This window comes from Caretta caretta, chromosome 7 (assembly GCF_965140235.1).
Source record: "Caretta caretta isolate rCarCar2 chromosome 7, rCarCar1.hap1, whole genome shotgun sequence".
NCBI classification, from domain to species: Eukaryota; Metazoa; Chordata; order Testudines; family Cheloniidae; genus Caretta; species Caretta caretta.
This window is the reverse complement of record NC_134212.1, coordinates 63,454,304-63,467,390: the sequence shown is the minus strand read 5'-3', so window position 1 is coordinate 63,467,390 and position 13,087 is coordinate 63,454,304. Positions and strand designations below refer to the sequence as shown.

At 47.4% G+C, this 13,087-nt stretch overlaps 1 protein-coding gene across 1 annotated transcript; it reads left to right on the top strand.

Moving 5' to 3' along the window:
• The first annotated feature begins 9,414 nt into the window (after positions 1 to 9,414).
• Positions 9,415 to 12,827, top strand: ZNF503 (zinc finger protein 503). The gene is made up of 2 exons (XM_048858859.2): positions 9,415 to 10,271; positions 11,275 to 12,827. Exons 1-2 carry the CDS (start codon positions 9,966 to 9,968, stop codon positions 12,793 to 12,795), a joined length of 1,827 nt encoding a protein of 608 aa, XP_048714816.1. The 5' UTR covers positions 9,415 to 9,965; the 3' UTR covers positions 12,796 to 12,827.
• The last annotated feature ends 260 nt before the right edge of the window (positions 12,828 to 13,087 follow it).

Below are 13,087 nucleotides of genomic sequence, written 5' to 3'. Positions count from 1 at the left end.
ACGTTTCTGAATTAAGAAGTTCCCCCACTGTCTGCCACTGAGCTGTGCCATTTGGGGTTGTGTTAGATCTTCCCCTGCCCCTGCATGTCTAGGTAGAAGCTGTGGCCAAGCTGGTCTTGTCTCAGTGTTTGGCAAGAAGACTGCAACTTTTCTTTCTGAGTGCAGCTATTGTATTGGACAGCTATTCATGCCTTTGACACCTTGAGACTTCAGTAATGTTCTCTACATTGGGCTACAGCTTGGGATGATTTGGAAATTTACATGAAAGCAGAATGTGGCTGCCCACGTATTAATAACTGGCACTTCATCCTAAGAGCATGTCACCCTGATGAACTACAGTCTGCACTAGCTGCCTACTGGTTTCAACGGGATGGGGTGGGATTTTCAAAAGCATCAAGTGATTTAGGAGCACATTTCATTGGATAGCAACAGAACTTGTGCTCCTAAGTCACTTGGATACTTTTGAAAATTCCACCCTTGGTCTTTATCCATTAAGTCCTAAATGGATGGAAACTTGTCTGTGTGAGAACCTGCCCCTTCTCATGTGACACTGTTGCAGAGGCACTGAGGCTGACATCCCTGTTCCAGAAAAGGAAGGGGATGATCGCATGGCCATTGTGCACAAAGCACCCTTAACTCTGGAACTGACTCCCCTCACCTTGGTGCAATACATCCCAGTTCATTGACCTACAGAGCATTTAGCAATGTTCCTCTCTTCTTAGGGCTTGTGGTAACTTGGTTTGTTTGGCTGGAGAGGATGGTTGACAAGGGGAGGTTATTGTCCTATTGTGATTGCTTTAACACTTTGACCTTCATCCCACCAATCTACCTGGGGCAATCATGCTTTGCTCAATTTGTCTAGGTTAAATATTTGGGCAGGAGTCTGACAGGCAAAACTGTCAAAAGCACCTAGGTGATTTGGGAACCTAAGTCACACTGAAAGGCAATGTGAGGTAGGCTCTTCAGTCACTCAGGCTCTTTTGAAAACATAGCCATATGTCTACATGGGATGAACTTTAAAAAAAATGAAGTAGTAAATTATGGGTCAAATCCTCAGCTAGTGTAAATAGCCTCCCCTGACGTGGCATTTGCAACATTGTCTATAAAACCACTTTGCATGTGGTACATCATAAATAGCAGTGATAGACAATCATTATTAGACCACTAGGAAAATACTTAAAAAAAAAACAAAAACCATCTCCAGCCCATCCAGGTCTGAGATCCGAATCTGGGCAAAAGCTGCGCAGCTTTTTACTATTCCCTGATCCTATTATGATATTATAGTATCAATTATTCTTTATACAAACAGTTTTCCTTTAGCTCTCTGCCATCCTAGTTCGTCTTCGCAGGAGCTGTACGCTCGCTCTCTCTGGACCACAAGCAGCAGCACCGATGCCTTCTGTTTTGCAGAGGGGCTTTTAGGATGGGCTGTACAAAGCTAGAGAAGGGGGGTGGGCGGGGACAGAGCATTAGATCTGTAGGGCCCACTGAAAACGTCACCAAAAAACTCCTCCCCTGGCGGAAGTCTCGCTCTCCGCAGCACCTCCTAGGTCCGCCCGGCCAGTAGTGGTGGGTTGTGTTTTGTTGTTGTTGTGTTTTTCCGTGCACTCCCTCGCATTGCGCTGAGACATTGCACTGCACAGAGATCTAGTCACAGAGCAATGTCTGCCTTACTCCTTCCGATTTGTTGGGTAACTTGGTGTTTTGTTTTGTTTGTTTTTTTAAAGAACTGTAGCTAAAGCTCCCTCACCAAGGGTCCTTTATTTAAAAAGACCAGAATGGCCGCATAATTCTTACTATAACTGGGGGTCAGTGTGTTTGAACCGACCGCACTGTATAAATTAACAGGTAACGTAGAGATGTGTCGGATGTGTGTTTCTGGAATTGCGAACGTAGCAGCTGCAACAGATCTGTAAGATTATATTGCTGGCGAACATAAGAAAGCGAGGCTGCTTTTATCTGTAGGGGTTGGGAAGATCATATTTGCAGCGGGGAGCTCCGGATGAATCTAGCATTTCGGTGGCTGGGTTACAAGCTAAATGGGGACGGATGACAATAACAATATTAGAAGGTGTTTTATCTGTTGATGACCAACCCGTGTGTTTTCCAAATTGCAGACGTTGGGCAAAATACACGAAAAATTGACCTGCGTCCAACAGTGCAAATCTCTCTCTCTCTCTGTATATATATATATATATATAGATATAGATATAGATGTGTGTGTGTGTGTGTGTGTGTGTTATACGGGCAAATAAACAGCTTTGTGGTTACGTGAAATGTTACAATACAGCCAGGGAAAGAGCAATAAACTGGTCTGCAACCAGGAAATGCAAGCAGCATTGCGTTCGTATATTTCATTTACAAAGCATATTTGATTATTTGTCCACTGCAAATCTGCTTTTAGCTTTTGCACGCACTAGGATCGGCTTTCATCCTTCGTTCAGGCTACACAGATAAACTTAAATACTATTTTCTGAAACATCCTTTTGTCCGATGGAAATGATTGCATATGTTTCCTGCGAGCCAAGCATTGTAGAGGAACTGGACGAAAAATAAATTCTGCAAAACAATATCTACGATCTTTTCCTCTGGCTGGTTCATTTTTTAAAAACCAATTATTCTTCAAAGAAATAATGAGCCAGGGACGAAGATGAGTGTTTCTTTCATTAACCTAATGGTAATTGCAAAAAGACTCCCATTTTGTCAGTTTCACCTAATCAAAACCGAATATCTGTATGTGGCACTGACAAAATCAGTAAAACTTCACCTTCGACTTTATTGATCTGAACAGACAGGCAGAGTTTTCTATGGTGTTCAATTTAGGGAATTAAAAAAAATCACTCCACTAACAGCATTTGGTACATTTCTAACCCATATGTCACCTCAGTGCTTTAAATAATTATATTTGCATGCAGGGAGTGATTCATAAATATGCCAGAATTGTGAAATATAGGCAGGCATTTCAAACTTTCTATTTAAAAAACATGAATTATGGCCACGAAAAATGTGTTCCCATTTAAGGGTGATACGAAGTATTTGGTGTCTAGTACGGAGGCCCATCCATCATATAGACAATAAAGAGAGTTTTTGCCTGACGTTGGAAATTTATGGTTGCCCTTCTCTGCCCTAATAACTCAAGCATTGTGTCAGCCTGTGACAGCCTTTGCAGAAAAACAGCAACCCTGTTATCAATCAAAAAGCCCTTTTACATTTTTAGCAAAACTCGGATCATCCAGACACCCTTTTAATGTATATATTACATCATTATAGATCATTCTGCACTTTTACTGCAACTCAACAAAATGATCCATCACTTCAGGACAGTCCTGATGAACGCTGATGTAAATTATTTGCACGTCACTAGTACAGTACAAAATGAAAAATGTACTTTAGGTGGAATTAATTTTAGGGTGTAAAAATAAAGATGAAAGTAGCTGGGATTAGAAAAGAGACCTAAAAGTATCATTGGGGTGCTTGGAAACAAGCTTACTAAATGTTACTAAAATTCTTTTAACCTTTTCAGATCATGGACCTAGACTATAAATATATATATTTCTATGGGGATATATGTATTTCTATGCTTCCTCCCCAATATCTATGTCTATATCCCTCCTCCACAGCTAGCCTTTAATTACTTCAAGAAGTACTGATAACTTGTAATTTGTGTATTTAGCAAAGGTACCTGGGCTGCAAACGTCCATTGTATATGTAGCTTTACAGCTTTTCTTTAGATTTAAATGGACATCATTCTCAATATTGCTAACAAACATCTGTTAGATCTGCACAGTTTCCATAAAAAACTTGTCAGTAAATCATGTCTGGGTCCTGGATCCAAGTAAAGACGCTGCAAGATTGTCTCCACTTGCGTGATATAGTTAATTTATGAAGGATTACTGTAACTAAATATGTGCTTGATATTATTCTCATACTCCCAAAGCTTGTACAGTAGAGATGCAAAGAAAGCTTAAGAGCTTTTGAGATTTCTGCGATTCCATGATCAGCCCAACGTGTTACTGCTAAAAGTTTTTTTTTTCGCTCTTACAATCGTAGTACTAAATATTACTTTGTTAAAAGATTCTGAATTTTGAATTATTCATTATTTTACGATTGAGAGTTTAGCCTTAGTACATTTAGTAGTAATAGTACCACCACCACCACCACCTGGATCATAAATCTGTATGCATTTAATAGGAACCGTGCACAACCTTTGTGCGTCATCAAACTCGTTTGCTTTGCTACCCTTAACTACCTTAAAAGTTACCTGAAAACGTATTTAAAATAAAACTGAGGTGTGTACCAAAAGCACGTTGAATATAAAAAGGCAGGCTACTTTTGGAAAACAGCTGTTTAGTAAATAGATTCCAACCTAGGAGTAAAATCTTCATGCTCAAAAGAAAAAACTCTTACAACAGCAATAGGCGAATCTGGCAGAGGGTTTAAAAGAGAAAAGTGTAATTTTATTGGTAGTATTTGCTTCTCTCTTATCTCCCAGAGTAACAGAGGGGATGGGGAACAGACAACCCACTTTAAGAAACATTTTAGGAAAATGTATTATCTAAAACAATGGGCAAAATGTAAATTTCTGCTAGTTGGTTCAACAGATCACTTGGTAAGTGAAGCGCATATTAACTTAAACATGACTATTACCTTGCAGATGGCTCTAAAATGACCATTGTTTATAAGAACATATATTTGTATCTCCTGCAGAAGAGGCAAAGAACATATTCAAATAGGTCTTACTTGTATATTTGAAGAACGCAATTACCATCCTGATGCTAAATATTTTTGCAGAATTAGTCAATACAAACAGAGGACGGGTTTAGAAATCTAATCCTCTATTGGCAAGCATTCAAAATATGTTCTTTTATTAACATGCACGGCATTTAAAAAAAATGCCCCTCTCCCTACGGGCGGGTACCTGTGCAGATGGATCAATTACAGTGTGAGCACATTCACCACTCTCTCTCTCTCTTTTTTTTTTTACAAAAAGTTTTTCTTTCTCCAAGGTCCACACACACTATTTCTAATGGACTCTCTCTCTTAATCAACGTGTTTGCATTCAAACGAAGCTGGGAAATGCATCGTTTACAAATGTTTCTTGCAATGCAAATCTTTTAAACTCCCTTGCGTAGGTGAAGGGAAGAGCTATCCAGGCACAATAAAATTTAAACTGTCTAAAATTTAGACACAGAGGAGAAATGTATTACGGCTGGGGACACAACTCAGACAACTCACTTTTGGGGTTTCTCCTCATTAAAAGCTAAGGCTAAGGGCTGTTGTTTTTTTTAAAATAATTAGAGGCCTGATGAGTTGTGGTTGTTCAGTTCAAAAGACTAAACATCCTTCAGCAAAATGATCTCACAACCTGACACGTATATGCCAAGAGAGAGGGCGAGATTTCAACCCAGGCACGCTGTGGCGGAGGTTTCTGCGATTGCCTCTCCCGAGGGGAAAGAGTCAGTCCAGGTTTTTGGGTGATCCTGACCAGGGTTTGCAGCTCACCAGCCTGACCTGTCAAGCGGATTATTTTAGAGGGAGATTAATAGGGGAGGCGGGCTGCAATAATAATCGTTTTGTTTGATGTGACAACTTTGATAGGCGTTGATTTACTTACAAACTGATAGGCTTTTAATTGAGCGCCTCCATCCAGCTTGAGATGAAAGGAAAACCGCATTGAAAAGCTGCCCGAGTGCCCTCGAGCCTCAATACTGATTAGCCATCTCGACAGTGAATAGTTCAAGGCATTTTCAAACTTTTCTCTCGCTCGCTCGCTCCCTTCTCCTCCTCAAATATCTGCCAGCCCACTCCCTTTTAAGAGAAAATAAATCATTTCCATTGTGTGCAAATAAAATCGACTTGACATCCTTGCCAATAGCTGGTAGGTAAAGGAAAGTGGGGACTGGCACTTGTTAATTAATTCGCTCCTGCTCTCCCCATTTTTATTTATTTGCAGTTTTCCTTTGGAAGGGAAAGAAGCCCAGTTCCAAACCTTAATTTTGTTTTTAAATGGAGAATTGTAACAACATTTCAACCAGTAAATGCCAAACAGAAAACCGGCTTCATGGGATCATTAAAGAAGGAGCCCATGCAAAGGTAGCTAGGCAGGGTGGAAACCATCTTTTTCAGTCCATTCAAACAAACAAAACAAAAAACAAGCAAGAAAGCAACACCAAAAGTACGCACCACGCTAGCCCCATCGCTTGCTACTTTTGTGTGTCCAAACCCTAGGACAGTCATCTTTTAACTGTTCCCCGTGTGTACTAAGCCGTGTGAATGAGTCATCAAGGCTAAGGAAATGTTTTAGGAGGGTTCTCAAGTGGATTTTTTTTACAAGCGTCTACTTAAAAAAAAAAAAAAAAAAAAAAGCACCGCAGACTTGTACCTGAGTGATTTAAACTGCACATCAAAGGCTCGGTGCTAAAAGTGCTGTCTTCTGAAGTTGCTAATTAAACTACCTGCTGTAGCTTCTATTTGAGGTGAAGGGCTTTTTCTCCCCCCACTTTCCCCTCTTTCTATGTCAATACGCTACTTGTTTTACACATGTACCGGGTTATCACCTTTGATTCCTCGGTTTAGACGTGTAAGAGGCCCCTCCCGGGCCTTCCTCCACCCCCATCTTCCCCCCAAAAAGCCTTCCCACAGCTGACTCTACCTTAAGACAATTAATCTTTAGTCTTTCACCCTGGGAGGCAGGACAAATACAACGAGAAACAGATAGGAGTCTCTCTGGTCCTGTAAGGAAAACAGCTGTTCCAAGCACTTTAATGCAAATGAACACAAATGAAGGTTTCAGCTTTTTTTTTTATTCCAGAGTTTTACTGCACTCCATTTATCAATTGGACTTGACAACAAAAGAAAGAACCGGGAGAAAACCTGGGGGCAGATTTAAATCATTTCCACTCTATGTAGGGAAGAGACCTTACGGACGAGTTGTGGGTCTCGTCAATCCTGCTGCAAGATCATTTTCTTGGGCAGGACTTCCCCTGTCCTCCAGTTTTCACTCTCACATAAAATGACCCAATTGATTTTAACATCTTTTCGGGGAAATACCCGAACAAAGACTTTCCTCCCCTTTCCAATTTCAGTAATCACCTTCTGACAAATACAGAAATGTTTTAGGGCAAAATAGCAAATACAAGGAGTTTAAAACACTGGTCATTTTAACTTTTTCCTCTTCACACACACGGCTCAAGGATGGTTGTGGGCTGATCCATGCATCCAAAGAGAAAAGTGGCTTTTAAAAGAGACCTTGCGTAGATTTCTGTGACTTCAGAATTTAAAAAGGGACTGGTTTGAAGGAAAAAGATCTAGGAGAAAATGCCAACCCGAGCTACTAATATGAGAGCATGAACTGACACTGACTGACACATTAGTTCGGGGGTGGGGACTGTGTTTCCAACATACACACGTTGGTAGGTTCAGCAGACGCAACCACAAAAGAAAGTGAAAGTTCTATCCTGTCCGTCCCCCCCACAATCCTTTTTCCAGGATCAGTCCCTGTTCTAGCTGGAGACCCGGTCAGGAATTGGACGCGACCTCTAAAGCACTTGCCTTGTTCTTCACTTGTCAAACGTGTTTTATCTCTCGAAGTGACCTTTTTGTTAATGTTGTAGATCGTGTGGGCCACCATGTCAGATCCGGAAACAAAAGTAAGAGACTGATTAACACATTTTGCCTGTGAAAAAATGTTAGTGGATGAAGAGGGTTGGAGGCTAGAGAGGGAAGTTGGGGGGGGGGGGAGTGGTTTGTTTTTTTAAATCCAACCCAGAGCACCAAAAGGGGGTGGGAAGTCGGTCAAGAATCTACCAACATTGGAAGGTGAGGTGCCCTCAACCTATGACCTCCTACCCACGGGGCATTTCTTGTAGACATATACCGCTGACATCTTTTAAAAGGGCTGGGGGGCAAGTACGTGTGTGCATGCTAGAGACTCTTTGGCTGTGTATACACACACAGATGTATATTACACACACATGGAGATAGGTAGGTAGATTACAGGGGCGCGCGCGCACACACCTCTGCTTAGCTCCAGGTACAGTTTAGCACAGATACAAATGGCGAGTCAATAATATTCTACTTAAAGCGAAAACTCCGGTAACTGGGCACAAATACGCATCGCCCACCCCCCAGCCTGTCCTTTGATGCCGGGCAATCGTTTGCTGAGCCTGTCAGAGTCAGTATTGGCATTCTGCGGCCGCTCGAGATGTCAATCTTAATCTCCTCTACACATTCCGCCGTGCCAAGCGCTTGAGTGACGGGCTGGCGAGAAAAAGCCCAGCCATGGGTCGTCTTCTTCGCCCAGCTCAGCTCTCCTTCCTCTCCCCCATCCCCATCCTCATCTTCATCCGCCAAAGAACACGTCTAATAACCGAGGCAGGAGAAAAGGAAGGGGGATCGCCTTTAAAACGCAGACACACAAAGCAGAGTCACCCCCGTTAATTAAAACTGCTCCGCCAAGGTATATATTGTGGCGTCGCGGCGAACAGAAGTCACTCTCCCTTTTGTTGGCATACAAATTGAGTTTACTCGGGGAACGATTTATTCCTTACATTGAATGGCTCTTTCTCAAAGGAGCCCGTCTCTCTCTCCTCGCTTTTCCCCTCCCCTCCCTCTCTTCCTTCAAGTCACACCAGGCTTGTAATCAGCAACAAAAGCTGACATAAATCAAGGGCGGATTGACAGGGGCTGACAAATAACTGATTGATTGCGGTTGGGGAGCATTGACAATTGATGCAGGGGTGGAGAGACCCCAAAAGAGAGGGAGCGAGTGGAGGAGGGCGGTGTATGTAACATTGAAAACATGTGACAGTCACATCCCCCAATCTCTGCACTGGGCTCCCCGTGTCATCATGGGCCTGATTGGAGAGCTTCTGCTCGTACTTGGCAGGGCGGACGATGACTTTATTTAGTTTCACGTCAAAGACCACTTTGAAAATATGAACGTGCGGGGGGGGGGAGCTTTCTACTCCCCCTTTTCCTCCAGCACGAGGCAGGACATTATCCAACCTGATCACCACTAGCCCTTGGTTTAGTGGGGCAAGGTTACAAAAAAGCACGGGTGAAACCACCATAGAGGCGTTGGAGCGAAGGAAAAAGCAACCTACAACATAACTACGTGTGTCTATCTATATACGTATAAATATTTGTACACATAACTGTATAAAGACATTCACTAAGGAGTATTTAAAGGCTCTGATAGCCTGTGCTATGTCATGAGGCTCTTAAATATACCTAGCACACCGTGTTGGCTACCCACCTGGCGCGCCCTTGAAAGGGCGCACTTCCCCCCGATGCTGCGCACTGTGCTTTTGGTAGGTACTGGCAGAGGCTGGGGGCAGTGAGGAGCATCAGGAGAACGACTTAAAAGCGCGGGATGTGAAACACAAAATTAACGCCCATCCCGTCCTAGGAGCAAAAACAAGAAGGGGAGGGGGAGAGAGAGGGAGAAAAAGTGCGAGAGAGGGAGAACCCACGAAAACCATAGGGGAGAGAGAGAAAAAAACCAGCCCGGGGAACGTCACATCCCCTTGACCCTCCAATCACCTCGGGGTCCCATTTGATTGGAAGGCGGCAAAGGCTTTAATCTCAGACTAACTCAGCTGCTTTTGAAGTGAGTTTCTTTGCCAGATCCCGGGGTGGACGAGCAGCGGCTCGCAGCAGCACAGCTGAGCGGAGGAGGAGGAGGAGGAGGAGGGAGAGCGCAGCAGCCGGGGACCAAGCGAGACACACTCACCATCCCCCCCCCAGCCCCCACCCCGGGATTATTCTGCTTTTTTCCCCCTCCTCTCCGGGCTCCCCCCGCCTCCACTAGGCAAAGCCAGAGACGTTTTCTGCCTTTTTTTGTTGTTCTTGCTAGTTTGCTTTTGGGGGTGTGTGGCTGTCTCCCCCCTCCCCCCACCAAAGAGAGAAGGTTTCCGAGGCTGATCAGCGCGACTCGTCCCAGTTTTCATGCGAGGTTTTGGGTCATGATCACATCGCCCTCGCTTTCTGCTGTAAGAAGTAGTAAGCACAGCAGCAGCGGTAGAGACATTGGCGGCAGCAGCAGCCTCAGCCTCAGCAGCGCCGCTGATCTCGCCTGGCAGAACGGGCACTCTGGGAATACTACTAGCTGCACCAAGCCCTTCTTCCACGCCGTCCCTCCTTCGGACCCTTTACGCCAAGCGAATCGGCTTCCCATCAAAGTCTTGAAAATGCTCACGGCTCGGACGGGACACATTTTACACCCTGAGTATCTGCAGCCTTTGCCTTCCACCCCTGTCAGCCCCATAGAGGTAAGGAACCGGAGGCGATGCCTTTCCCTCCCCCTCCTCCTGCTCAAGCGGCCTCTCCACGCTCATTGCATGGCGTCCTCTCCCTTCTTTTTGAAAGGCGTTTAGACCAGGAACCGCATCCCTTCTTTCGGGGCTGTAGCTAAGGCTGGGGTTGCGAGCTTCAACTTGGCTGATTTTAACATTCCTTCTGTCATGAAAAGTTGAATTTATTTGTTTTCTTTACACCCCTTTTGGGGAGGGAGAGATGGAAGGAGACTGTTTTCCTTAAGGACTAGGGACCCACTAGTCACAACGTGCGAAATAGTCTTGTTGGCTGAAAATATTGGGGGGGGGGGAATGTGGGTGCGGCTGATCAAAGCTTCCTGATCTTAGTCTCACTTTGGAAGATAACCTGCTTGTGGCGGGGTATGTGTGTGTTGTGTTGAGTCCCATCTTCTCCGCGTTACCCTGGCAGGATATTTGTAGGGACCTCCGCTCTGAAAGAGGGGTGGTGTGGAGGTTGGGTCTCGGTGAATGAATGGTTTCATTAAAGTCTGCTCAAAGGGAAGCCATAGATTTCCCGGAGCCCGGCTCTCCTGCTAACTCCGGATCGGTTTCTAAATCGTGTGGCCAGCCAGAAATGGTGCAGTCGCTCTCCTTTCCGGGCGTTTGTGCGCGCGTGCGGTGGGGACAAGGCAAAGCCAAAGTAGAGGGCGGAAAAGCTGAACTTTGTAAAGCCCCCGGGGTGGGTGCTGCTTTGCCTAGGCAGTAGAGACATGGGGCTGTCTCGCCGCGGTATAAGAAACCGTTGCCTTTTAAAAGGCATTGTGGAAAATGGTGCATGCAGGGGAGGAGGAAGGGGGGGGGCTGTCAGGATGATGAATGTGCACAAAATTGTTGATCCTTTTCAGGCCGTTCTCTGCAAGAAACGTCGGCAAATGCCGACTTCTTCTTCTTCTTCGTCTTCTTTTTTTAAAGCATCCGATTAAACGTTTGTCTTTGTGTGTCCCTCTGATTTCTGCAGCTGGATGCTAAGAAGAGCCCGCTGGCCCTGTTGGCTCAGACGTGCTCCCAGATCGGGAAGCCGGACCCTTCCCCTTCCTCCAAACTCTCCTCGGTCACCTCGAACGGCGCGGGCGGGGACAAGGACTCCAAGTCGGGCCCCTTGAAACTCAGCGACATCGGCGTGGAGGACAAGTCGAGTTTCAAGCCCTACTCCAAGCCGGGCGCCGAGAAGAAGGAGCCGGGCCCCGCAGGCTGCGGTGGCGCCGCCTCTGGGGGAGTCTCCAGCGGAGAGAAATCGGGATTCCGAGTCCCGAGCGCCACCTGCCAGCCGTTCACGCCAAGGACAGGCAGCCCCAACTCCAGCGCCTCCGCCTGCTCGCCGGGGCTGCTGCCGGCCGAGGGCAAGGCGGGAGAGGACAAGAAGGACGCGGAGGGCTGCGGCAAAGGGGGCAGCGCCGGCTCGGACGGGGGCCCGGGCGCCGCCAGCCTCAGCCACAGCCGGATTAGCGTGAGCTGTGGCGGGATTAACGTGGAGGGCGGCCAGCACCCGGAGGGCGCGCCGGGCTCCAAGACCATCTCCTCGGACTCGTCGTCCTGCAGCAGCAGCACCACCGCCACCTCGTCCGCCTCGGTGCTGGGCTCCGGCCTGGTGGCCCCGGTCTCGCCCTACAAGCCGGGCCAGACTGTCTTCCCCCTGCCGCCGGCGGGCATGAGCTACCCGGGCACGCTGGCGGGCGCCTACGCCGGCTACCCGCCGCAGTTCCTGCCGCACGGAGTGGCCCTGGACCCCACCAAGTCCGGCAGCCTGGTCGGGGCCCAGCTGGCCGCCGCCGGCAGCCTGGGCTGCAGCAAGCCGGCGGGATCGAGCCCGCTGGCCGGCGCCTCGCCGCCCTCCGTCATGACGGCCAGCCTGTGCCGCGACCCCTACTGCCTGAGCTACCACTGCGCCAGCCACCTGGCCGGCGCGGCCAGCGCCTCCTGCGCCCACGACCAGGCCCTCAAGTCCGGATACCCGCTGGTCTACCCCACGCACCCGCTGCACAGCGTCCATTCCTCCCTGACGGGGGCCACCCCGCCCTCGCTGGCCGGCCACCCCTTGTACCCCTATGGCTTCATGCTCCCCAACGACCCCCAGCCCCACATCTGCAACTGGGTGTCGGCCAACGGACCCTGCGACAAGCGCTTTGCCACCTCCGAGGAGCTGCTGAGCCACTTGCGGACCCATACTGCCTTCCCGGGCACCGATAAACTCCTCTCCAGCTACCCCAGCTCCTCCTCGCTGGCCAGCGCCGCCGCCGCGGCCATGGCCTGCCACATGCACATCCCCACCACCGGGGCGCCGGGCAGCCCGGGCACGCTGGCCCTCCGCAGCCCGCACCACGCCTTGGGACTGAGCAGCCGCTACCACCCCTATTCCAAGAGCCCTTTGCCCACCCCAGGTGCCCCAGTGCCCGTCCCTGCGGCCACGGGACCTTACTACTCCCCCTATGCACTGTACGGGCAGAGACTTACCACAGCCTCCGCTCTGGGCTACCAGTGAGTGTAGGGTGGGGTAAGGATTGCAAACGACCGAGGGGGGAAGCGGGGGGGGGGGGGGGGGAAGAAACCCTGCCACACTTTATACAAGCTGAAATCTGACTTTTTATAAAATAGTGTTCATTTGAGGACTGGATCCGTGAGCACTGTATTTATTTATGTTAGCTTCAAGCGGGACAATGAATCATAAAGTGCATTACTTAACTGAGCTCAATAGGTAAAAGTTGAACACCCATTGTAGAATATAAATAAAAAAGAAATAGAGGTCTTCTCTTTAATGTTACTTTAAAATTGCT